The 27,977-nt window shown below is 40.7% G+C and overlaps 1 protein-coding gene across 1 annotated transcript; it reads right to left on the minus strand.

Moving 5' to 3' along the window:
- Positions 1–1,150: 1,150 nt before the first annotated feature.
- trip10b (thyroid hormone receptor interactor 10b) lies at positions 1,151–27,977 on the minus strand. Its single transcript, XM_083909561.1, has 15 exons — positions 27,849–27,977; positions 15,285–15,400; positions 13,987–14,040; positions 13,704–13,851; positions 13,464–13,526; positions 12,512–12,616; positions 12,194–12,322; positions 11,906–12,052; positions 10,024–10,185; positions 7,589–7,612; positions 5,329–5,438; positions 2,810–2,942; positions 2,538–2,605; positions 1,449–1,555; positions 1,151–1,337 (listed from the first exon to the last, which is right to left on the minus strand). Exons 1-15 carry the CDS (start codon positions 27,870–27,872, stop codon positions 1,192–1,194), a joined length of 1,536 nt encoding a protein of 511 aa, XP_083765687.1. The 5' UTR covers positions 27,873–27,977; the 3' UTR covers positions 1,151–1,191.

The raw sequence follows: 27,977 nt of genomic DNA on the forward strand, positions 1-27,977 counted from the left end.
CTTATGCACAGGCAATGAGTTACACACAGTAAACAGAGTTTAGTACGCTGGGAGACAGGAGCACCAGGATATGCTTTTTATGCATTAATGTGAACAGGGACAGTAAATAAAATGCGATGTTACCTTGTTAAAAAAAAAAGAGAAAAAAAAAGGCCTAACAATAAATAACGTTCTAACTGCACTATATTTTGTGTATTTGCAGCAGTTTACCATCACAGGCGTTCCTTTCCTTTGTCACTACATATTTGCTGAGGCTGTATTACAGCACATCAGCTGTCCGGGTATTAATAAGTATGAGAGAGCAATGGCAAACAGCTGAAGATAGTCAAAATATAGCGTACATTTAAAAAAAAAAAAAAAAATGACTGCTGTTTTTCCCAGTCGAGCACACTTTTACATGTAATTCATGTCCTGGTTCTCCTGTCTCCTTCTACTCTATGTAACAGTAACTATGCATAAGTACCTTACACACTCAAACTATCCCTTTATTATTCATATGGGCACCTCACTATTGCTTTAAGACATACAAAAAAATGTAAACCCATCCTTTACTGTGACAGTCCACTGAGAGATAAATGTATTTAGTGCACTCTCTATAGAGTAGTGGTTTTCATCCAGTTATAGTCATTAAACATCACATCATACTGATAAAAAAAAAAAAAAATCACATTATCGTGTCAGGAAAGAGGTTTTAGCAGAAAACTGGAGTTGCAAAAAGGAAAAGATCAGCAGGTTATGAGAAACGGCAGCGGGAAAGTGAAGTGGGCGGATACCTTGATGGAAGAAAAGTGTCGTGCGAGGCTACTGAGACGCAGAGCATGCTACACGAGTCCCTATGACTAAAAGTTCAGGTATACATTCAAAAGTTTGGTTTCAAAGACGCTGAAATCCATGGAGAAGTGACAGGTGTGACAGTCTGTGTTCAGAGACGGCCTCTCCTGCCACAGCACAGCAGAGTCGGGGAGTGTGTGATCTGCCGTTTGTGCCTCTATAACAAGCTTTTCAATCAAGCTGTGCATGTCACAGGCTGAGAATAAAGAGGTGGAGCAGAACTCCAATTATAATATGGACTTTGTATTCACCTTTTGCCATCACATGCTTTACGTGTGTGTGTGTGTGTGTGTGTGTGTGTGTGTGTGTGTGTGTGTGTGTGTGTGTGTGTGTGTGTGTGTGTGTGTGTGTGTGTGTGTATTACAGATTGACTTTGACATAGGATGAAGGTATATATCCCTCATCTCCATTCCCTCGAAGGACTCTCATCCAGCCGTCTCCTTTATCCTCCTCCATTACACTCAGCATCTCTCCCTCTGTGACAGTGATGGTGCCCTCACTGTTGCCTGAATACAAACACACATACACATATAAACATATATATATATATATGTATGTATGAAAAAATGTCATTATATCTATGCATTATAAAGAGAAATTTGAATATTAAAATATACCGTCGAAGGTGTATAGAGCCGTGCACTGGCCAATGGGAGCCTCCATGTCGTCAAACTCATCGTCAAATTCTGTGTAGATGTTATGGGTCTGGTTGGCTGCTACGACACTGGAGATACATATAAAGACAGAAACATTTATTGCATCACACTAATATAATACCTGGCTAAGCTCACAATTTAACATAAACCACAGTATCTGTGTTATAGGTCAAGTGTCACAGTGTTTCCTCTTTACATAACATTTCTATGTATGTATATATATATATATATATATATATATATATATATATATATATATATATATATATATATATATATATATACATATACATATATATATATATACATATACATATACATATACATATACATATATATACATATATACATATACATATACATATATATACATATATACACTTAGGCCACCATTAGATTTGTTGTTTTAGCAATGCTATAACGACAATAGAGGATAACTATTTGTGTCCAGCCATGGCAAAACCGGTCACAAGTCATAACACATTTCTGAAAGTGTGATTTCTAAGCTTTCCAACAATGTCCAACACATGCAAATATGATAATGATAATATTTGAAGAAGATATGGCCATTTGAATGTAGGCACTCCTCAAACTGCTTTAGGGAGAATTTTAGCCTCAAGGATTTGCAACTTCTGGGAGCCAAGAGACAGAATCATTTCTATTTCACTTTACTGGAACAAATCCAAAAAATATGTATGCAGTTTTTTGTTGTTTTTGAAAAAAATAAAAAACATCCTCTTCAGGTGTCAAGTATTTAGCGCAATCTACCAGCTTTAAGTCTCATCACTTCATTCTAAATGCCAATGATCGCAGAATTTGACAGACAGAAAAAAACAACAAAACAGTCATTTTAGTATTTTGGTAAATTCATGGCAGTCTAATAGCAGTAGATGTCTGACAGCAGAAAATATGCTCCTTACAGTACAGATCACAGCTTCTAACTTAACAGGTAACACAACAAGACAGCGGTAGCTTTGTTCTCGTTTAACAAGAAAATGCATGGGAGCATTTTGCAAAATGTCAAACTATCCCTTTAAATCCAGGCCTTACCCATGTTGAGTATTATTGTTGATTGTGTTGGCAGATTCTTCTCCTCCCACTGCTTCTGACAGCCACGACTGTAAATGACAATGAGTCCGTTAACACGGTCGATAAATCTATATTCTCGTCTGCATGTATATTCGGACACGGCAAGTTGTCCAGTTGCCTGTCTTAGTCGGACTATGGCCTTAGTTCAATTATACTTTGCATGTAAATGTGAGTGTAGCTGGTAACTGTAAATTAAAATGTAATCCGTCATCTATGTGCACGTGTGTGTTGACCTCATATTTGGCGAGCTCCCCCCTCAGGCGCCCTATGTTCTGGGCAGTCTCTGTGATCTGAGGCTCCAGACTGGACGGGTCTCCCATCGGTGGATTCTGCTCGTACACACCCTTCATCTTCTCCAGTGCTTCACTGAGGTCAAAGCGGGACAGAAAAGTATTATTACTCTGGACATGAAAGCAACTGATTGAGGAAGCTTCTCTCTCCGCTGCAGCACTGCTGATAAGGTGGGGAGGGCTTCACAAAATTGCTAAAGGGACCTGTCCAACTATAGTGTGCTTTAGGAAGAATTTATTTCCATAGCAACCTCGTCCTAAGACATGGCATCCACATGTGTGGACATCACATTTTAGGTTGTCAATACCATAATACTTCATTTTGGGGCCCGATGTCCACATACAAGGACACTTGCGTTGTAATCAAGTGGTGTCAGAAGAGTAAAACACACTACAAGTAAAATCCAAGATGGTGGGAGACACATCGGAAAGTTCAGATGGCCAACACAAACGTCAACAAGGAATGCTTAGTCAACGATCTACTATGCTGCTGAACATGTGACAGAGGGACTTGGTTTTGTTGAAAATGTTAATACCTTAGCGTAAATGTTAGCAACAATATGCGAGTATCAAAATGTAGTTTGGGGAGATTCTGGTTGAAAATAACAGTTTACAACAATACAAACAGATGTAGCTGGTTTTATCAATAAAAATAAATGTATTTTTATTGGATTTTTCTCATAATTTTATTTCCAGAGCGATTTCTCTGTCAAGAGCAGAGCAGCTACTGGGGACAATTGTGGAAGAATAACTCAGACGTGGAAGATTTGTCTGACATCAATGATCCCGTGAGGGATGCTGATTATCAACCCCAGTCAGGAGGACAGTGATGGGGATGAGGACCTCATTCAACAGCCCACTGAGCCCAGCAGGGGACCTAAATGTCTCCGTGGTAAAAATGCTGGTGAATTGTAACAAGAGTGTACTGTGATCGGTTCTTCACAACCATCCAAGGCGTGGAATGAATGATGAAGACGCAGGTGTGTGTGTGACTGGTACAGTTATGAAGTGCACTGCTGGGGTAGCAGAAGCTACCAACAGACAAAACAACGAAAAAGGCTGAAAGAGGTACCTCAGCACGAGCTACCACTGGAGATGGAAAGATGTCTGCAGTGAAGTGGTATGACAATAAACTGGGTTTGATGATCTCTGTTATTCATACTACACAGCCAGAAGACACCTGCAAGGGATGGGACAAGAAACTGAAACGATATACGACTATCTCACGACCAAGTATTGTACGTGAATACAATGGCAAGATGGGTGGGGTTGACTTGATGGACAGAATGATGAGCGATTATCGCATGAGCCTCCGCACTAAGAAGTGGACACTGCGGATGATAATTGATTAATTGATCTTGCTTTAGCCAACAGCTTGTTGCTGTACTGCAAAGATCTTACTGTGTGTGGTACACCAAAGAAGAAGAGCATCATGCAGTTCCTTGAATTCCGTATGGAAGTAGCTAAGATCTTCTTGGTCCAGTGTGACAATGGTGTACCAGAAGACGTGACAGGCCTTTTGGAACTGGCGGAGAAAGCAGAACTTTTGCCGAACAAGGGAAAAGAAGTCCAGTGAAAGCAGAGCGCCATGTCTCAATCTGCAGGCGGGGGGGGGGGGGGCTACTGCACATCTTCCAGAGGTGGTCAATCTGAAGAATGCAGCATGCTGTAGAACGACAGGCTGCTCTGGGAAAACCTACGTGCAGTGTGTTTCATGCAAGGTGATCCTGTGCGTGCAAGCGGATCGCAACCGTTACACATCCTTTCACACATTGGTGTGAACGTGTTTCTACGTAAAAAAAAAAAAAAAAAGGCCACTCCTAGTTTGATGAACGTCTTCTTTTTGCACTGTGGTCAGTCAGGAAAAAAACACTGCTGTGTTCAAAATAGTTTTGCATTTTATATCACAATGGTGACTTCATTGTTCGGTGGAAATTCAGACCGAGTGTACCTGTATGTGCACATCATTTATTCTCATCAACTCCATCATGTCAAAAGATAATGCTTAGTTTTTATACTACAGATCCCAATAAGCCCAAATAGCAATGAGAAATAAAAAAATGCATAACACGCAAACACTTTGGTCTTGCTTGTTATGCATTTATGCATTTTGTTATTCAGGAGGTTAAGCATAATGTAAATAAAGTGATCTGAAAGCGGGAGAAAAATACTTATTCACCTCTGCGAACAGCTTTTGCAAATCCTGTTCTGATAGGGAGACTCTGGGGAGACTCGGACCAATTACAGTTCATTTCTATTTCAACTAATCTGTGGTGAAAAGTCAAGTAATCACCAACATCCATATGATTCACAATCTGTTCATTGTGAATATTTTATACCTGACCTTTAAGTAGTCTGTCTAATATTGATGAGACAAACACCCAAACCTCTGATGGTGTTAAAAATGTGTGTGTGTTTTTTTTTCCACAGACGGTTGTGATAATTATTGGTTATGTTGTCACCTTTGATCCTGTAACTTCTGCAGCTCCTTGGCGATTTCATCAATCTTCGCTTGCAGCCTCTTCTTCCTCTGCTCTGGAGGAAGGTGAGAGAAATCTTCTGCAGCCGGCGGCTACGCACACACACACACACACACACACGCAGAACACATGCAGACAATTAAATGACCTGAACATCCTGTACTGAAAACAACACTCACCACCAGATGTCACTCCTCAGCCTCTCTTTCCTGCCTATACAACATCTACAGTCTGATTTAAAGGTTACATAAATCATGTTCACTAAACAATATGAAGCCACACAACTATTCTGTGATAAAACACATTGATCAAAATCAAATAAGGGAGAAAACACAAAGATGGTGAGAAATATGAACTATGAATATCAGAAAATTATATGAACATCTCAATTAGAAAGAGACAATTTAAGACCCACTTCTCGTGTGATGCCATAACAATGTTCATTTAGGAAAGTTAGATTCAAATTTGTAATTTTTAAGTAAAGGAAATAAGGGGGAAAAACTAATTATTTCTAAATGACATGACATGGCATCACAGAGTAAGATTTTTTGGTTTGAAGATAAATTTAATGAAGCGCTATCTGCCAGCGGAAAAAATGCATTTGATTAAAAAAAAAAAAAATGATAATAATAATAAAGAGTAACTGCACCCAGATGATTCAATACTGCTTGCACTGCCATCAACTACTGAGGTATATGTTAAAGAAAACAATGGATTTATTTACCATGTGAATTAATAATAAGAACTAAACGTTTTTAGTTCTCAACAGACTTGAATTTAAGGGAAGCTAGCTTAGCTTGTTAGCTCTTATTTAAACTCATGGTAAGTGGTTTGTGGACAGTTATGGTTATGGTCCCGTTAGCCACTGAGCTAGCACAAGATTGTGCCTGAAAATACAGTTACAGATATCTGCAATTCAGTTTTTACTCGTCAAAATGATGTCACCTTTTCCATTCATGTGTATGGGGGCTATTGTAGATATCTACAATTCAGTCGCAGATATCCCCGACTCAATTGTAGATATCTCTGAAACTTAATTGACGATAATCTAAAAAGCACAATGTAAATATCTTCAAATGAAAGACATATGGAACTCGAATTGTGATTAGTCATAACGACGTTGTAGATATCTGAAATTGGAATTAAGAGTTCAAGACATCCGCAACACTGCAGATATCTATAATGACAAACCCCATACACATGAATGGCAATCTGCAGTTTGAATCATACTCGTACAAAGTGAATTGCAGATATCTGTAACTGTAGTTTTATTTCGGTAGTGAATATCCTGTCTAGCAATTAAATGTCAGAATGGCTTGCCATAACCACTTGTTGAGTGTCTCAATTTTAGGCATCTGACGTTAAATCTAGACCCCATGGTTCTAAAACTGGAGGAAATCCAGAAAAACTGTTCCACCGTCTATACCAGGGTACGTGAGGTGAGGAATTTTGACCAGAGTACGTAGAAAACATCTTCATCTAATTTTAATAACTTTAATGACTGAAATATATTTGCCGATTGGCGACAATAGAGTTACTTTGCGATAATAATGATGTCTCATTGTGGTACTTGGAATTAAAAGTTAAGGAACCACTGATCTAGGAGAAACATTTTATATGTCCAACAAGGACTCGGTTTGTCTGTAACCAAATGCCCCCCCCCACCAAAAACTATTAAAGGTGCCATATGTAAGAATGTGGCCAAAAACGGTTACTACATTCAAATTCAAAATACCAAGGTCTTTTAGGTTTCATTTTCTGGCGTAACTGGCAACCCGTGGTTGCTCGGCAGCTGAGACTCTACTGACCGCAGTGATTGGTAGACGGCGGTAGGTGGCGCCACATGCCAAAAGGTGATTTCAAAACATACACATTTGCAGTCTGCAAAATATTTTTTTTAATGCAAATATTTTGTCTGTACTGTTGTTGTTGGTGAGTTCAGTTTGTTATATGAACATTATTCCTGAGTCTCTGTGACATATTAGGAGGATTTTATGGCCAGTTGCTTTAGATTTATTACATAATGCACCTTTAAAATCATTTATTGTTCAGAAACAAATTATTTTCTGATAATGGTGTTGGTGTTGCATATTTCCAGCCACAGAGGTCAGTGCAGCACAGTCTAGTGTGGAGTTACTCTTCCCACATTATTACGCCTTTAAAAAAGAAAAATCCAGCACCAGGACAGTTACATAAGCACCTTTGAAGTTTACCCTCTATATGTAACAATAACGAGTGTTACCATGTGCTTTTCAGCATGAGATATCTAGACGGAGAGAAATGGGAGACAGTGTGAGATACAGTAGGTGTTCAACAAACATGCCCCACGGGTGAGACACTTCACAAAAACAGGATGTTAACTTTGTTTTTTACGAGAGCATGGGCAGCAGAGCAACACTGTCAAAATAAAAAAAAATGCACAATAATGCATGGATGAGATGGATGGAAACACAACATCGAGTCAGCCGGGGCTGGGGCGGTCACTCACCAAGCAAGTTCTGCGTAATATTTTTAACGTGGAAATCCGAGGTTTGACAGAGCGGTTGAACTCCCTCAGAGAGAGAGAGAGAGAGAGAGAGAGGGGGGGGGAGGGAGAGAGAGAGAGGGGCTGCAGAGTGGGAAAGGGGATGGGGGAGAGAAAGATGGAGGGGTGAACTGAAGTGGGGAGAAGAAAAAGAGACAAGGCGGAGGAAAATAAAGAAATGACACTGGTAATGAAAGGAGGAGAAGAGAAGAAGAAGATTTTTTTTTTTTTATAAACCAGCAGATAAAGCTTTGAAGAGATAAAGCAGTGTATTGGGGCAAGTCTGTGCAGCAGACTGGAATTAGAATTGGCCCCTGAGGGCAACAGGGTGGTGGGGTAAGACATGAATGGAATGTGCGCCGTGTTTTATGTGTGTGTGCGTGTGTGTGTGTGTTTGTTTCAAAGCATTATTAAGAGGCTATCACTGTGTCACTCCTGCAGAAAGATAAGAAACATCTGTGCCCTGCTCTTCATCATAGATCTGACCGTTGGTGATTTCACACGAAAGTTTTTTTTCAAGCTTCAGCTCTTGCTTTAACATTTACCTGGAGTGATTTGTCAGGTCTTCAAACCAGAAAAAAAACAGGTTTATCCACAGTCAGCGGTAACACGATACCTTGTCTTTTAAGTGTTTTGACCCTATGTTGTATTGTTGCATTTTTCCCTCTTTTCTTCAGCATCTCATATAACTTTACTGTAGTCAGCCAGTTTTCTGGGTAAGAGGTAAGAGCACAACGAATAGACACCAGGGGGCGACTCCACAATCACAAGTGTTTGAATGGAGATTAATAATGGCAGTAAACATTTTTCCTGAGGAGTTAAAGGCCTCAATCAGTAATTTAATCTCTTCTTGTTCCCATTTAAAACAAAATGGATGATAAAGCATGGCACATATGAGTGTGACACCAGTGTGATTGACAGCTGGTTGTAAATTGTGAAGCTTCAAAACAAGAGTACAGATTCTGTTGGTTGACGTAAGAAAGAAAGTCATTCTCTCCCACAGACAACACCGCTGCCTACCACAAAGATTAGCATCAGACCTGATTTATACCCCGTCGCTTTATACGTTTGATAACGTATAAAAGATAAGCAACGTTTCTGTCTTTTATGTAAAACCACATACTTCCTACTTTACTCATAAGACCCTGAGTTTGGTCATTACGTCAAAGTCGAAATTGGAGACATTCTGACAAATTCTATCCCTCAATACATTAAAAAAAATCAATGTGATAAATCAGACTTTAGTTGGTAACGCACAACCAGTCCTTGTTACCATGACTACAGTGGTTTTTACACTTTTCGAAGTGACTGACCAATCACAGCAGACGCTGTTTTGCCACAGTAATGTTGACCTTTTGACTCTTCCTTTTTTACTAAACCGTTCACATTTGTGCTAAATCTTGTCTGTATTGATTTCTTGGATTGAGGCCAAAATGTGGTTCGTATGGTCGCGGTGACCTCGACCATTGACTTTCAGGTTCGATGAAGTTCCCCGAAGTTGTTTCTGGAGAAAACGGACGAACGACAAACGGCTTGACAAACATGTCTTCAGGACAGGTTGCACGGCACAGTGACATAAAAACATTTGGATTCAGGTTTAGTGTCGGTTTAATTTGTTTTGCAGGATTTCACTTGACAATAATTTAATTTAACAGCATCCATGTACGTCACTGTAGCTTATTGTGTCAGATTGTTTATGTCAGACTGTAGATGTTGCACATACTGTGCATTCTTCAAATTAGTGTTTGTGTTTAATGTTTAATCAATGTGTTATGAACGTAATTATGCTTCTATTAACATTCATTTCTGTCTAATGTATACTCTTTTGCATTGTTTTGTTTTGTTTTTATGCAGTGATTACTATGGCACACAAATGTCTAAGTATATTTTTGTATAAGGCTAAAGTAAGGATTTTAAGGCGAACTTCATTAATTGGTTTATATGGTTGAGATTCAAAGGGAGATTTAGCCAGAGAACAACACGTTAGCCCAGATAGATCACAGCACAGCTGAAGAACAGGATCCAAACAGGACAGTGAGGATATTCAGGTTGTCAAATGAAAGCAAAGCAGTAACAGTGAGGGGAGAGGCCACGAGGATCTCGTCTATGACACGCTGCACTTCATATTCAAACTTGAACAGAGGTGTGTTCACCTTGTGCTTCTTGCTGAAAGGCCAGAGCTTGGTGCGCACTTTGGGTGGGTGGAGGCTGGAGTCAGAGGTCGCTGGTTTGATTCCCTGGGTATAATCTTCAAAATCCACATCTCCGGGTCGTTCAAAACCGGACTTGTGCTGCTCTATGAACAGGATCGAGTCCTGCGGGGACACAAAAACAGAGAGGGACACACACTCACATCTCAGCGACAGACGCAGTCAGAATTCAACCGTGTGAGCCCATGTAACAATAAACGGAATAAGCAATAGGAGCATAAAAGAGAATGTGGACGTGTAGAAATGAAATCCAACCATCAAAAAACATACTATAAACCACAGTACATAATCCAGGTTATAATAAATTGTTTTTAATTGCAAATAATTGCAGAAAAATTCTATCATTTTGCAATTCACAAGTGCTTTTAGGTCCATATTAACATGTAAAGCAACTCTAAATGATACACAGTCTCTCAGCAGCTGTGGCTTCATTTATGTTTTTATTTCACTTCTAAACTGATTGATCAACAGTATTTTTCCTGAAGTCGTGTCATTGTGTTTCAGTTGAATTTATTTGCACACGGGACAGTTGACACTGAGACTTTGCTGCTGCTCGCAGGAGACACACTTTCACTTTCTATCTCCGCCTGCTGAGACGCCTGCTCTCCGTCTCCAAATGCAGCGTAATTATTTCCACAATTTGGAAACTCAGAGGAAGAAACAATGCTCCATGATGTTTGAATTGTTTTGAATCCAGTGTGCAACATTTAAGAAGGTTTATTGGTAAACACTGAATACATAAGTATGTTTGTAAAAAACTTAAAATCACTTAAAAAAACGCAAATTGTTTGGTTTTAGCAAACGCCCTTTTTATGCTTAAAAGCACTTGGGAATGGGAGGTTTGAGCGTTTGTTACAATCAGCCGATCAAAATCAAGGGAAACGGACGGTTTCGCTTTATCCAATTTAAAGTTGTACTATTTGACTGCACACTTATCTATTCTCGCATGGTGGAAGAAGGGTCCTCCTTCTGAGGCAGGCTTATGCCCTGCATGGTTATGTACGGAACAGATGTTTTGCTCTTCTTAACAGTCCCACTGCTGTTAAAAAGGCATGCTTTAATAATAGTTTTGTGATAAGAAGCAGATAAAACATTACATTGATGCTCCAAAAACCTACAAAGACACCCCAATAATATTGGGAGTGGTTTTCACATATTATGTGAAAACCATTCCTTTTCACCAGGTCTGACTGACAGTGCTTTCCTCCTCTGGAAGCCGAGAGGCATTTGCAACATGATTTATATATTGATGGCGTTTTAGCAACATATCCCCAACTTGTAGCTAAATATGATATTCCTAAATCTGGCCTTTTTAGATTCGAAATTACGTCAGGATGCATTTACCCAACTTTGAAACTCGGGTAGAGCATGAGGCCCTCGAGGCAATATACAAATTTGACCCCGGTGCTAAAAGGGGCTGTCTCGTTCTTTTACCGGATTACCGGATCTACGACTGGCAACTTGGCACACTCTTTTTGGTTATGCAGTAGATTGTATACATACTGGAAAAGTATGGGAAAGGAAGGGATTAGTTGGTTCATTAATGTGTTGATCACCGTGAAACACCTTGATAGATGTGTCTGTCATTGAACTCGTTTTGGAACTTATTTATTTCAGTCATTTTATTGCCGTGACAGTGGCTTATGTTATTATTATTGTATCTTACTTATGATGTGCTGATCTTGTTCTGGTTTTTTGTTTTATCCGTAGTTTTGGGTGGGAACCTTTGTGACAATCTACAGTTGAATGTCAATAATTCTCCTTCATCATGTGGGCATAAGCACAGAGAGATGGATATATAGCCCTGCAAACTCACAACATTTACCTGTTTCTCGTTGATTTTCGTGCCCGCCGCAGAGATTCCCTCTAAACACTTGGAGATGATGGGCAGCACGTTCTTTTCGATGTCTGAAAACTGACAGTAGCCCTCCGCCAGTCGCCGGATCCTCCGCTCATCCATGTCCTGCAGTTTCTGTTCACCACACAAACACAAGACAACCTCATCCAATTTCACATCATAGTCACAGCATCTGCATTAACACTTGAAACATCCAAATAAGCGAAGATTCTGGAGAAACTAGGTTTGGTTGTTGTCTGTGTGTCACTTCCTCACATTGAAGATCTGCGGTGTCTCTGTGTAGTAGAAGTAGTTTTGCTCCTTGTTGTATTTCTGCAGCTGCGACGCGTAGTCGTTCCTACACTCCTCCGCCGTGTGCACGCGGGCGTGGGCATGCTGCCTGGCCTTGAGAGTGAAGGACAGATGGAGCAGTGGTAAGGAAAGGGAGGGAAGGATCAAAGGATGCAGGCGAGGGAGAGAGGAAGAGATGCAAAACAAAATGCAAAGAGTCAAGGAGAGACAACAGTGGAGTATTTTTACACGTTCTCAAAATCAAAGTGGTAAAACATTCATTCTTCAATGTTTTTTCCTTACTTTCTCAACATCCAGCTTTGTGGCATTGACGTCGTGTTCGGTTTTCTCTGCTTGTTGCGTGGCCTTATCTGCTTCTGCCCATTCTTTGGCAAAGCGCTTCTTAGTCTGCAGGACACACACACACACACACATTCCCCTTAATAGACATGAATGAAAACATTAGTCCTCAAATGTAACTATAAGAAAGTGTAGGGCTGGTTTCACACTGGATGCATGTGCGGTGCATGACGGCAGCATCGCTGCTCTGCTGCGTCTCATGGTGACATTCACACCTGGTGTCCTGGGATGGATTACAAGCCAGTGGGCCCCCACCTCAACACACACACACACACTGGTTCTGTAAGAGATTTCTGAAGCCTCTTTCTGCTTTCGCCAGATATCCATTTATCATTTGTGTGGATCTTGAAGGTTTGTGCGGCAACAGTGCTGGAGCTCTGTGTTTGCGTAACGATACTGAGAATTGCAGAGATGCGTCGTCTGTGGTTGTGTGGCTCAGAGGATGGACTCGCGGTTTGTTCAGCAACGTTTTGCTGACAAAAGCCCAAACCTACATGTGGTGCCTCCGTCAGGAGTCAAACCAACTTGGACAATTGTATCCCTGTGTGTGCATTGATGAATCTTAAAAAGTTAGGAGTTTTAGACTTGAAGTAACTACAAACTCTTACCAGTAAACGCTTTTTAAAGAACAAGCATTGTTAAATATCTGTGGAACCACTACGTTTTTTTCTCTCCACTGATGCCAAGTGCTTGCTCATTGAGTGAACTGTTGAATGTAATAAGTTAACACGTGTGACTAAATCAGACTCAAGGCATCGCACAAGCTTCCAGTGTGAAGTGATAACGTTAAAATAAAAAAAAGATGTACAACAAAATCTATGTGCATGATAAAAAAAAAAAAAAGGTCTGTAAGAAAACAGATGTTTGTTAAAAACAGCATCGACAGGTGACTCACACTTTCTAGTTGTTTAAAGCTGCTCTCTAGAGTCTGCTGGGCCTTTTTTGAATCCGACAGGTGCTGAGAAAGCAAGAGGTCACAGTAAATGTGCTGCAGTGTGAGGTGAAAACACACCAGAACCTAATAAGAATAATAAAAACAGTTATTTGTCAAACTCCCACTTCCTACAATCCTCCCATTTCTCTTTCCTCCCTCCTCCTCCCTCCTCCTCCCTCCTCCTCCTCCTCCGTCTCTCACTGTTTTCCGTTCTTGTTTGAGATCCTGCAGATACTTGGTGAGTTCGACACAGATGCCGGTCATCATGTTTTCAGCGATGAGCTCCCGTTGGCCGGCGAAATCGTTCAGCTCGTTCAGGATCTCCTGGAATGACGCGTAATTGCTGAATCTGCCGCAGGAGAAATGAGACGATTGAAACAAATCATCTTGTGAACCAGGAACAACCAGCATTTAAGTAAAAGAATCTTCGCTAACATCCAAATGTTATTAGCGCAAACTTTCTGAAATTGAGAAAGTCTCTAACTTGCAGTCTTGTTCGTCCTTGCTCCCTCGTTTGCCATATTTCTTTGACAGACTCCTGTTAAGACAGTCAAAAGCACAAAGACATGAATATACAATAACATCCATGATTCTATTATATGTTTGAGACACATTTACATTTTTGAAAACAAATGAACAAAACAACACTTTTACAAATCCAAAAACATATTAAAGCTCCCATAGAACGGAAGTTCCAATCAACGCTATTCTTTTGGTGTGTATCTGCGCCATTACCTCGTTTATGAAGCCCTGAAGGTTCGGAACAAACAGTTCAGCCACTGCTGAGAACGCTGTGTTTTATTGTAATCGATTGTAAATCTATTGCTCAGCGAGATTTCTGAAAAAACCCAGTCCGGTTACATAAATCCAGGTGCGTACATTGAACCGCAGAAGAAGAATAATGTCCGTTGTGGAATAGTTTCACAGCGACAGTGTCTTCTGACTCTGGGTCTGACTCCGGGTCAAAGTCATAAAAGGGACTGCGGCGGAGGTCGTGAAGAAGCTATTTTTAAACATTGTTAAAACAATGTTTTGATAATGAGGAGCAGTGCATCCACCATTCCAGAGGGGGGAGCTGCACTTATGAGAGCGGGTGTGCTAATTACATCACTTCCAGGTATTGGCCAATCACAAGACAGTTGGGAAAGCTGTCGTTGCCTGGCCAATTACAACACAGTCTGTCTTCTGGGGTTGAGATTTATGTCTGAAACAGCACGGCTGAGGAGAGCTTCAGTGAGGAGAGATTTCTATCAGCTCATTTACAGCAACAAGGAGGTTTTTGACCATAAAAACACGTTAATGTATGTAAGAAGACCTCCATAACTTGCATTTATGTGCAATCCACTCTATGTGAGCTTTAAATATTTCTGTCAAAAAGAATCGCATCAAGAAAGAATCGACCAATTGCAGCATTTGGTACATTCCCTTTCCGTAATGACTGTGCCTTTGGTAAATTTGTTTAGGGATTTGTAAAGGTGTTTCACATTTTGTAAATTTGTTTAAACTTTTGTTAGTTTATTTAGGGATTTGTAAAAGTGTTTCACATTTCGAAGTAATGGTTTGCACTTCCAGGTTACTGTAAAAATGTCTTTTTACACAGGACTGGAGGCACTACATCCTCCACAAAACTGTCCCCCATCATCACATTGTCAACCATATTTTAAAATTGAATTATCTATATTTAGTGTCAGAATATCCATAAATCATATTTCACGAAACAATGAATCAATATTTTTTTCTCACAGCCCTAATAAACATGCAGAAAGAATTCATGGCACAAACCTGAGTTGCTTGGCGTAGCTCTGTTCTATCTCCGTCCGTTCCTTCACAAACTTAATGTAACGCTCCACCAGGTCCAGGCCTGACTGCGTATGCTTATCGATGACATCATACTGGTCCTAAAAGAGGAAGAACACATTTTTACAAACTTGTGAGTGTGTGCTTGTATGCAGCTAATCAGTATAATCCCCAAGTTGAAGTCTTCAAAAAACTCAAAGGACATAGCAACCAGTAAAATCCAACAGGAATATTGAGGGGGGGGGGGAGGGTATTATTATGATATAATAATAATAATCTGGTTGTTCAGTACAGTTCAAGCAACGTATACAGCGCTGTGCAAACATCTTAGGGCATCACCAGCTCTGATGTCAAATTCTGTGATCATTACCATTTTGGATTGACGAATGATGTGACTTAAAGTTTGATTTAAAAACCTCCGAAAACCTAGAGCTGAAGACTGTTCCACAACGTGGGGGCACGGAAAGAAAAGGCACTTCAAAAAACTCAGAACTATCCCTTTAAAGGTGCATTATGTAATAAGCAACTGGCCGAAAAATCCTCCTAATATGTCACAGAGACTCAGGAATAATGTTCATATAACAAACTGAACTCACCAACAACAACAGTACAGCCAAAATATTTGCATTAAAAAATTTTTTTTTGCAGACTGCAAATCATGTTTATGTTTTGATATCATCTTTTGGCATGTGGCGCCACCTACCGCCGTCTACCAATCACTGCAGTCAGTAGAGTCTCAGCTGCCGAGCAACCACGGGTTGCCAGTTACGTCAGAAAACGAAACCTAAAAGACCTCAGTATTTTGAACTTGAATGTAGTAACCGTTTTTGGCCACATTCTTACATATGGCACCAAAAATGAAATAATAATAATTGAAATAATGAGTCACGTTAACAGACCCTATGGTTTATTCTTAACCCTTTAACGCCGAGCGCATCGCAGACATGTTGTATCACCGTAATTACGCGACAGTTTGTGCTATCTGAAAAATTCCAAAGCTGAAAAGCTGGTTATTGAGGTAATTTCACTCGCACGGTTGCAGGAAGCCAGCGAATCAGCATCTTTGTCACCAGAGAGGGAAAAGAGGGACAAACGCCTATAAATATACATATATATATGAGTATATTTATACACAGTAGATACAGTTTCCATTGTTTGGTCTGTTTTTGGACATTGAGACAAAAACTCTTTTTATTTTAAAGATAGTTTTATGCTGTTGAACTTTCAGATGTAACACTTGAAATCGTTTGTTCACATACACCTACAGTGTTTGGTTTTTTTCCTTCATTTTAAACTGCCAGATATTGAAAGTTATTCTGGAAAAATGGGCAAAAGCACTTACTCACAGGACATTTTCAGGCCCTTTTATGGTTAAAATAAGCAACAACAAAAAAAGGCCAGATGGACATTTTGAGGCTTAGGTGTTAAAGGGTTAAACATTAGTTGTTTTTAATCACAAAATAATCACTATGTTCTATGTCCTATGAGATAAAAAAATAAATAAATTAAGATAAAAAACATAGTAGTAGAGCAGGAATTCCATTTTCATGAGTGGATTTGCCACAAATAGAAAGTCTTCAAATAACTCAGCACACAAACACACACACACACACACACACACACACACACACACACCCACAGAGTCTCCTCCCTTCTCTCGAGCTCTCACACAGGTAAAGAACACAAAGGTGCAGTATAGAATAAAAGTGAATACAGGGCAGGCACTACTCTGCTTTCAACATTCCTTTTTACAGACATTCATGCCTTCAAAACACACACACACACACACACACACACACACACACACACACACAGAGGTTTGCACAGCTAGTCTTCTTAGGACACTGCAGTGACTTCCATTCATTTGGACGGCCTGAACAAGGCCTTATCCCTAACATTAACCACAACAAACCACAATTTAATGTCAGCACAATTTACATTTTAGCCCTAGACATAACAAGTTCCTCAGAAATGAGGTGCTGCCTCGTCAGGACCAGGTTTTGGACTCCGTGAGGACTACTGGTCCTGACAAGGTCGTAACTACAGACACACACACACAAACACACACACACACAGAAACTGGTTGAGCAGGTAGCATTTGTCCTCTCTGTCCACACAGACTTACACATACACAGAGCCCTGACGCTCAGCAAAGACCTCACTGTAAAATGTGACCACAAATCCAAACAGAGAGGACACAGAAGAGTGTGGACGCACTAATAACAGGGCGGTTCTGTTGTTGTGTCTCTTGTGAAACACGCAGTTAGACTGGACTAGGTCTACACTGTGTGTTGTTACCTCTGAAAGGACCTTTTCCGGCATAAACTCTGACCAGTGGTCCTCATGGAGACCAAAACCTGGTCCGAACGAGACAGGACCTCATTTCTGAGGCTGTGCGTGGAGGCTACACTGAGCCAGCGACACAGATTCTGCGTCCTCAGAGGAGAAGGGACCTTAATTCAGATCCTACATTAACACAGTTAGCAAATGTCCTGGATATGAGAGCATGAGCAGGAGGAGGAAGGAATGGGAGGAGAAAACATAAGGAGGGGGGGGGGGGGGCGGTGGGCAGTTTGTCACTTTCCTGCTCCAGGAAAGAGAAACATCATGTGGCCGAGAAACAACATGCTGATCTTGACGGTGGGTTTTAAGAATCCATCTGTGCCCGCACACGTTTCCCACTTCAGTTGCAACAAACCAGTACTTTTGTGAAAATAAATCTGCATGTATGTAAAAGAGGAGGAAATAGTGATACTAACACAGAGAGTGTTCAGGAATGAGATAATCATTAGCTCAGTGCAAACCTCCGCCCAACCACTGACAGTCCCAGGGGGTCTGTCCAGACTCTGCAGCCAGATGGACTCAGCTCGTCCCACCCCTCTGTGTGACGAAACACAGCCGTGTTCACTGATCCTGGCTGCTCCAAGTCAGACTTTACTTCATATCAATCACGGCGAAAGACACCAATCAACAGAATGCACCTCGTATGTGTGGTCATTTACTAAAGTGGGACTATTTATCTTTCTGTATTTATTTTACAAATATTGAAAATATTAGAAATATTAATGATTGGGATTTCACTCGAAGTGAAACACAAATTATCTCAATAAAAATATTCACCATTTACATTAATTCATTAAATGCTGGATACACGTCAGGCTCCATTCTCAGAGCATGTGCTCTACAACTGTGTTTTTTTGTTTTTTTTTGGACAGTTCACAGTCTCGAGTCTCTAGACAATGACAGGAAACAAGGGCAGAGAGAGAGCAGGGTAGAACAACAGTAACAAATAATCCCATGACCAGGAATCAAACTGTGGATGTTGCAGTCATGTGTTATGCCAATGGATTACCACACGTGTGCTGTTTTAATGAAAAGTACACAAATTATAGAGGAGTGGGCAGCTGCAGCGCAAATACATTTAGTTATTTACAGCTGACAATCCAACACTTGTGATACCAGCGAGCAGAACTTGCTAAAATACCCATTTCCTCTCTTTTCCACTATACAGTTCCAGCATGACTTTGTTCACAGAATGGTTCAGTACTTCCTGCATGACCAGAGCACAGATTCAAAGTCTCTGAACTGAAATACAGCAGCAGGGGTTGCGATGTGGTTCGCTGCTCACAATCGCAGGCTTTCAGCAGTGCTGTCGCTAAATAAACCAGACTCCTTCAGTTATGATGTTAGACGTTTCCTTGCTAAATGTTGGAGATAACCTATTTCTTCAAGTTAAACTAGTTCCCTGGTGTCCTAATGAACATGTCTGTGACATGCTTTGGTCAAAATACCGTAAGGATGAAGCACCACAGCAGTTCAATCACCCTGCCAAAACAGCCCTGTTCAGAACGCTCCGTTTAGTAGTATCTCTTTAGGTCCACCTTAAATCCACCTTAAAAAAATAAAATAAAACAAAACTTAAAGGACAGGAAATGAAATCAGCCACAGAGGCTACTGGGAGCTAACAGCAGTTAGCATTTGGAAACGTGATCATTTGCAGTCTCTAGCAGGCACATTGTCGTAATATATAACATGTATCCACTGGACAGATAAATCCTCTGAGGCTGGAAGTTTGTGTAGAACTCTGTGCTGCACTGTGGAGCCAAGAATAGAACTTTTCGCCGACTCTGCGGACTTCCGGTTGTCGGATACCGTTGCCCTCGCCAGCACTCTTGCGTGTTTTACGGACAAAGCGGAGCTCCGCGAGACAGCAATTCCAGGAATTTAGCGCATTACGTTACGTCCCAGTGAGCACGTAAGTCAACATCCTGTGTTTTATCTCCTGTACTTAGACTGAGGAGGACCACAAAAACGCAAGTGAGTCATCTTTTTTCACACTTTGCCAACAGAGTCCCAAATATAAGGATTTAAATGATTAAAAGGTTTGATTTTGCATAATATGGGACCTTTAACCTTTATTTTACCAGGTAGGTCGATTGAGAAGCACGTCTCATTTGCAATCATGACCTGGGTCACAGACAGTCAGGACACACACAAAACATGCAAAACTGTTAAAAACAGGAGTCACATTAACAATTAATTTAATTTTTAATAATTAAAATAAGTTCTCTTGGTTTTTCAATTTGTGAAATGTGAATACATTCTGGTTTCTTTGCTCAGTCATTAATACTGAATAAAATAAGACATTAAAGAACATCATCATTTCAAGGTTTGGGAAACACTGATCAACATTTTATGGACTCAACAAGTACTCGATTGATAGAGTTTATTTCCTTGTTTAACTACCACTGAAATTACATTTTGATGATAAGGACACTTTAAACCGTATATTCAATGTTTTTTTAATTACGTTTTTTTAAGTTTGTATGTTCAAGTTAAGAAATATTCTTTTCCAAAAAATTTTTTTTTTGACAAAAAAAACTCTTACTACTAATCTCAATTGCATTACTGTTCCAAATTCTCACATTACCAAAACTGCACAGTCCTAATTCTCGCTAAAATTCTACATAAACGCTTCAAACTTACAAATAATCTGAACATTAAGAAGCGGGACTACTGTTTGATAGGCATGAAAAGTGACTGTGACTGTTTTGATTTTCAAAACCGCCCATAAACACGGAGGGTTAGTGATGTCACACTCCTTCTCTGTGTGTCTTTACCAACCAGAGCCTGTGTATAAAATATGTTGCATTCAAATAGTGTTAACCTGTCATAGTCACACACACGGATAATTCTCTGGTGTTCTGAGATCTCAGAGTTCAGGAGTTCCTCTTGAACACCGCAGTGACACAGTGAGAGTATTCACTTCTCGTTGGGATGCAGAGAACTTGTATTGTTATCACTCCCAATGCATATCAACATGCTGATATTGGCAAAAAGATATCGGTTACGCTGACTCAAATGCAGACATTAGGGGTGGGAATCTCATGATACGCGGTCCACGATACCAATAATATCACAATGCATTGATTCTGTGACAATCAATATATTGCAAGATAATCATATAGCGATACATCACAATATCTGTCTAACTGAAGGAAACGACACGTCCGTGAAAAGTTAAAGGGGCAGGATTTCCCTATTTATTCACAACATAGAGAACAAAGTGCATTAAGTCTATGTATTGAGCGTGAACGGGGCATCTCTTAACGTAGCGTTCTCCACCATTATCCCGCTGTAAACGCCCTCTTCTTCAGCCAGGTCACTTCTGCCCAAGTTTCCCTTCATTCGTTTGAGCAGCGCCGCCGTGAGGAGACATGAAGTAGTGACACCCAGCGAGTGAAACTGGCAGGTGCCTTCATTTATCAAAGGTCACATAGAGTGGTCCTGTTGCACATATATGTTAGTTATGGAGGTCTGATTACATACATTAACTTGTTTTTATGGTCAAAAACCTCCTAGTTGCTGTAAACGAGCCGATAGAAATCTGTCCTGATTGAAGCTCTGGTCAGCCGCGCTGTTTCAGACAGAAATCTCGCCCGAGAAGACAGACTGTGCTGTGATTGGCCAATACCCGGAAGTGACATAATCAGCACATCGGCTCTCAGAAGCGCAGCTCCCCACTCTGGAACGGTGGATGCACTGCTCCTCATTATCAAAACATTGTTTTAACAATGTTTAAATATAGTTTTTGTCACGGCTCCCCGCCGCAGTCCCTTTTATGACTTTGACCCAGAGTCAGAAGACACTGTCGCTCGTGAAACACCTCCACAACGGACGTTCTTCTTTTTCTGCGGTTCAATGTACGCAACCGGATGTGCCCGGACTAGTGCCCGGAACAGGAGGATCTGTTGTTCCGGAGAACCGGTGTTTACGTAACCGGACCGGGTTTTTTCAGAGATCTCGCTGAGCCCGAGATTACAATAAAACACAGCGTTCTCAGTGGCTGAACTGTTTGTTTCGAAACTTCAGGGCTTCGTGAACAAGGTAATGACGCAGATACACACTAAAAAACAGCGTTAATTGGAACTTCCGGTCTAGGTCCGCTTTAATTAAAATATCTGTATTTGTCCCAGAGTATTGTTCATCGTATTGCATGAGGAAGGACCACAACATATCACCAAATTTATGTCGACAATCATGGTCGCTTTTGTTTTGGTTTCACATGCACATGCTGGCGCTCAGTTCCATTTTAGTGACTAATGCATTTCCCGTCAAATGACCTAAAATCAATGGGACTAGTTGTTTCAACTCGTACATTAACATAGAGACAATGTTTTGGATTTACCACAGTGATGTCTGATAATAGAATAATCACTCAGCTCGCAGTGAACAAATCACAAACATCAACGGCTCGAACAATTCTGAGCTTCAGCTCTTTTTAAACAGCATTGACAAACAGCCCAGCAGCCTCACCCACTCTGTTTAACTGCTGAATAATCTCAGAGGCATGTCGTCTGACTCTGACCACAATCACAGCAGGATCTGGGGAAAATGTGTTCACTGCTCATTTCACTGCCAACTATTAAACCAACTCAAACAAGTGATCCATGCCAGGACATTCTGTTTGACCTAAACCATATATTGTACTGACAATAATGTGAAGTTGTTCTTTAATCAGTCTAACAGAGCTCTGTAATAACAATAATAATAAGACACTCGAGAGAAAATTATTCATCGCCTGATTATTAATCAGTCCCAGCTTCTCACACAGGAGGATTTCCTGGCTTGTACAGTGTCGTCAATCAAATGTCTTTTGGTTTTTATTCCTGGTCAAAGCAGAACAAGCAAAGAGGAAGCTACTCTCTCAAGATGAGATGCGTTTGTCATTCTCACTCTGATTCTCACTCTACAAGTTCAGCTACTACTGATTAGGTGACATTTGATGATGTAACAAAGGTAATTACAAGCCCACACCAGGTAGATTATGTCCTGAGAAGTACTGCTGTCCCAAAGTCAAAGACAGGCATGCATGGAGGAGGACGGATGGAGAGAAATGTGCTGAAGTGTGAGGGCTGCCTGGGGACCCATAGCTGAGAGGATGGCCCCTTTAACAGCTGATTACATTCAGAGCAATGAAAGTTTTATGTAAAGTTCTCCAACCAGTGACCAGATAAATATTCAACACCGGTCCACCAGTGGGGGTCCTGTGTTTGTTGATTGTGGCTGATGATGAAGACATAAAATGCCTGAAGAAAAGATGTAATGTGTGGACACTCAGGCCTTGAAACCAAAAGTTTCAAATAATGTCTTCACACACACACTCTTCTAAACGCTGTAGTATATATGCCAGGCCCGTCTGCGGCGTTGCCACAGAAATACAAAGAACAAAAAAAAAAAAACAAAGAAGACGTGGAGCATGTGCATAAGCCTTGTGAGCTCGTGTCCAAACTCCAAACACAAGAAGACCACGACAAAGTTGGCGACAGCAAATGCAACAGAGAGAGAGGCAGGGCTTTGACATCTTTTCCCAGAGTTGCATATTAGTTGTACTACTAAACTAAACATATTTTTGACCAATCTGGGCCCTGTTTTCCAAAAATAGCATTTTATGGTTCCCAAAATGCCAGTTTCATGTGTAGAAAAAGCCGCCAATACAATCCAAAACGTCTCCTAAACTTGTTCTTGTGTACAGGCCTTCAAAGAGAATAGGACGAAACGTGGCGTCCATAGTTACTGTTTTCTTCATCATCCCAAACAATAAATGCCACACCAAAACACAAACATCCCACCAACTGTTACAGACTTGGGTGAGTGACCACAGCCCGAGTGAAGCTACGTCAACCATATCTAAGAGGTTTGCAAATGCCGTTTGCAAACTTCAGGGCTGCATTTTAGTGAAGACAGGCAGAAAGAAGAAACCTTCGAAAACAGATGCAGATGCCTACATTCACCTCCTGATGGGGTTTTTACTCAACCACAACTTGAACGAGAAGCTCTGTTAACATTCAGCTGCAGTTCCTCGACATTGCTCTCTTCAGAGAAAATGCCTTTCAGCAGTGATTCTTGGTACTTCAAGTTCAATCTGCTTAAGTCTTTTATTGTATCTGCATTTTATCGCCACTGAAACAGCCTATCATCATTGTCACCTTTTTACTCATTCTATGATAACTTTTCTTTCCATTAGTCGCCCTGGCTTACGTCATTCTGTCTTTGTACACATTGCAATTATACATTTCAAATATATTCAAATAAAAAAAGCTTATTTCCCCAAAAAATGTCCGTAGCAGCGCGACAGCGCCTCATACAGGCCTGGCATATGCACTCGAGAGTCCTTTAGGGTGGTTTTAAGGGAAACTCGAGCCTTTATTTTATATTTTGCTCCAGCCTCTTTATCCATGCGTGGTACTTCTAAAGCAATATGACGCAAATACACTTTGAACTTCTCAAAGAAAATATGAATGATAATATTTATAAGAACTTGCGCACATTTCCTGAAACTATGCCGTGTTTACAGAAAACATTCTCAAAAGAAAAAGGATTTGTTCCGTTTCTATGTGGCCTTTCTAAGTGGATGCAGTATGGTACACATCTGGATGCAGAAGGATTTGATCTGAAAATGCCATTTTAAAATGAATTAACAAACACTGATATGCAGCCATGTCCCTTGATAGCAGATTATGACATTCCAAGCAATAATCTTCCTCTCAATTCAGAACAAAAACTTGCATTTCCAAATCTCTTATACACGTACCATTCTGTTACATTGGACTCCTGCTAAAGAAGCCATGTTTTAAAATAAAATATACATTAGCCACTTTTCCACCAACATTTTCAGGAACTTTTATCACCTGAAACTTATTTATCTGGGGAAAAGAATCCCCGTTAATCTGCATTATTTGCGTTTCCACGTCATGGCTGATGACGTACGGGGGAGTCTTTTAAAGATCTTGTTTAAAGGTGGGTTGCAGCCACATTGGCTTAAAATGTGTCCTACCAATCAGTGTTCTTCTGCACGCAGCCCCGCCCCTCTAGAGTTCCTGGTAATCTAAAGGCAATTTTCCACTACACAGTTCCAGCACAGCTTAACTCTACTCCATTTTTTTTGCTTTTCCATTAGGGACAGTACATGGTACTTTTTTTTGTATCTGCTCTGCTGAGGTTTTAAAGGTCCCATATTATGCAAAACCAACTTTTTAATCATTTAAATCCTTAAATTTGGGACTCTGGAGGCACCTATCAGTCGGCAAAGTGTGAAAAAATGTTTTTGTGGTCCTCCTCATTCTAAGTAGAGATAAAACATGCAATGTTGACTTCCGTGCTCATTGCGACGTCACAATGCGATAAATTCCTGGAATATTTGTCTCGTGGAGCTCCGATTTGTCCGTAAAACATGCGAGAGTCCTGCCGAGTGCAACGGTATCCGAAAACTGGAAGTCCCCGAAATCCACGAAAAGTTCTATTCTTGGCTCCACAGTGCAGCACAGAGTTCTACACAAACTTCCAGCCTCAGAGGATTTATCTGTCTAGTGCAGTTTTTCAACCTTTTTTGAGCCGAGGTACATTTTTTTCATTGAAAAAATCACAAGGCACACCACCAAACTAAAATGTTTAAAAAATGATACTCTGTAGCCTATATTAACAATTGAGTCATTCTTATCAGAGTGTCTTGAATATTTATATCCATATTATTTGCAGAGAATTAATTATTTGTTTTCAAAAAATGTTTTTAGACCAATTAGGTGAACTTGGATAATTTCCCACGGCACACCTGACCATCTCTCACGGCACACTAGTGTGCCACAGCACACTGGTTGAAAAACACTGGTCTAGTGGATACATGTTATATATGACGGAAATGTGCCTGCCAGAGCCTGCAAATTATCACTTTTCCAAATGCTAACTGCTGTTAGCTCCCAGTAGCCTCTGTGTCCGATGTCATTTCCTGTCCCTTAAGTTTCATTTTACTTTTTTAAGGGCTGTTTTGTCAGGGTGATTGAACTGCTGTGGTGCTTCATTCTTATGGTATTTTGACCAAAGCATGTCACAGACATGTTCATTAGGACACCAGGGAACTAGGTTAACTTGGAGAAATAGGGTACAATATGACTCCTTTCAGCGAGGTGAGCTGATAAATAAAAGTATGACGTCGACAGACTGACGGTCACAGAGAGTGTCGTCAATGGAAGAGTCATGAGCATGATGTCCGACACAGGATTGAAACCGAACAATGACGAACTGTGGATCAGTCAAAAGTACTTGAAAATCCTGAAAACATGCGTTTATCTCCAACATTTAGCACAACCTCAACATTTAACAGAGGAGTCTGGTGTATTTAGCGACGCACTGAGGAGAGCTGCTTCCATGCAGCCGTGCTCTGATGACTTCGCCCACGTTGAGGAGGTACGACAGATGCGAAACAATACCAAACCAAGTAGAGTCGAGCCGTGCCGTGCCTGGCTGGAACTCTATAGTGGAAAAGTGCCATAAAAAATCCCTAATAGTGAGTTGGTACTTCTTTGGGTGAAAGATTGGAGTTGAGGAAAAGTTTTTCCTGGTTGATTTTCGGTGGTTGTTCAAAATTATGGGTAAATGAGAAAAATTTTCTGTGGGGGAAAAGGGACTATTAAGAGGCTTAGGGGAGAAATGTTCCCAAATTTGGCAACCTTTCATCATTGATTTCAATCTCCTGCACCTAGTAGGTCATGACTAATTCCATTGTGTAGATGTTTTATTTAATTTATTCATTTATTTTCCCCCTGCAGCCTTGATCTGTATAAGTGTTTCGTGATCTCTATTTGGTCGCATTCTACGGCAGTATTTAACAGATTTCTAGAGATTTGTGTGTGTGTTGGCTATCATTACTCTGTGCAGGGGTCAGTATTATAAATGTGTCACCCTGTGTTCTGCCTTCTTATTACTCTCTTGTTAATTTTACCTGCAGTAGTTATTATTATTATTATTATTTTAAATCTTTTATTATATAACGTTGTTGCGAGCTACAAGAAAAAAAGGAGGAAAATGAATAAACGACACTGGTCAAAACCTTTGTGAATCCAAACTTAAGCTGGCAAATAATATGACGATGTCGCACTGATTTTAGTATTGAAATGGTGAACAAAAATAGAATGTCATGACATTTGCTCAGATTCTTGATGCATTTGTTTATGGAATGATTTGTTTTGCTCAAACCCAGTAGTCCAGTGTCACTTGACCACTCCTATTGACTACAATCTCAGATTGAGTATTTCAACTCACCAGAGTCATGGAGCATGGCAGAGTGGTGGTCAATATGTGTGACCAGTGCACAGACACTCCTTATGGTCTGGTCAATAAAAGGGCACACCAAAATGTGGACTTTTACCACTTGTCAATATGCCACAGATGCCACAGATCATGAGGGAGCGTGCCATTGGCATGCTGAGTGCTGGGTTGAGCGTTACAGCTGTGGCAACACAACTGATTGACGCCGTATTCACCAGACATGTCACCTATCGAACACCTTTGGGATGTTCTGGATAGGCGTGTCCGCCAGCGGGTTCCAGTTCCAGTTCCATCCCCCAGGCCACCATCGACAACCTGGTGATGTCCACGTCGGTGTAGCGCTCTGTGTGAGGCTAATGGTGGACACACACGTTGTTGAAGTCTGTGAACTTGGATCGTCGACCCCCATTGTGTTCTTCCTGCCATTACTCCAGGACCTTTGTTTTGAAATTGATCCTAATGCTCGCAAATTAAAGCCACTTTATTGATAAAGTTGTACTGTTATTTTTGGATAGTTCCTCTGTTTTGTCACATAACAATAACTACAAGTTTTTCTTCGTGTGTTTATATTTTTGTTGAGTGTAAGTTTGCCATTTTCTTTATAAATTGGATGCTGTTTTTGGAGTAGGACCCCAGGTGGGGCCCCTTAAAACACCCCAGTGGTGTGTACCTTTACCCCCACACCAGTGTGTAGATAAGAAAGAGAAAGAAAAGGCCAGAGCCATAAACCTTCCTGCTTTTCCCTCTGTTTATGATAAGGTATGCAGCAGCAGCAGCAGCAGCAGTTACGAAATCCTCAGGCTGCAAACTTTTTTTTTTACAGAGACTCCTGTTATTGTCTCAAGGCTGTTTAACGAAGGCCCACAGTGAGAAAAACAATAGCAGGGCAGTATCTGCTCCACAGGGATGTTGGAGGAATTCGGTCAGAGTCAGCTGTCAACTTACCCACAGATCCGTTCCCCAGTCCATGTCCGCGGAGGAAAAGCCACGAATCCTCTCCCGACTGTGGAGCCGGATCCACAGAGCGCCCAGGTGGAGGAGGGAAAAACTAAAACGCAAAGTCCTCGCCTCAAA

Source organism: Microchirus variegatus (assembly GCF_963457635.1).
Source record: "Microchirus variegatus genome assembly, chromosome: 23".
NCBI lineage: Eukaryota > Metazoa > Chordata > Actinopteri > Pleuronectiformes > Soleidae > Microchirus > Microchirus variegatus.

Excerpts from the sequence above, each read along its gene's own strand:
- trip10b (XM_083909561.1), bottom strand. The coding sequence starts at position 27,872 with ATGGACTGGGGAACGGATCTGTGG. Across the intron at positions 14,041-15,284 it reads AGCTACGCCAAGCAACTCAG|GAGTCTGTCAAAGAAATATG; the intron begins GTTTGTGCCATG and ends CTGTCTTAACAG. Across the intron at positions 7,613-10,023 it reads CTTTCAGCAAGAAGCACAAG|ATATCTCATGCTGAAAAGCA; the intron begins GTGAACACACCT and ends CTCTCCGTCTAG.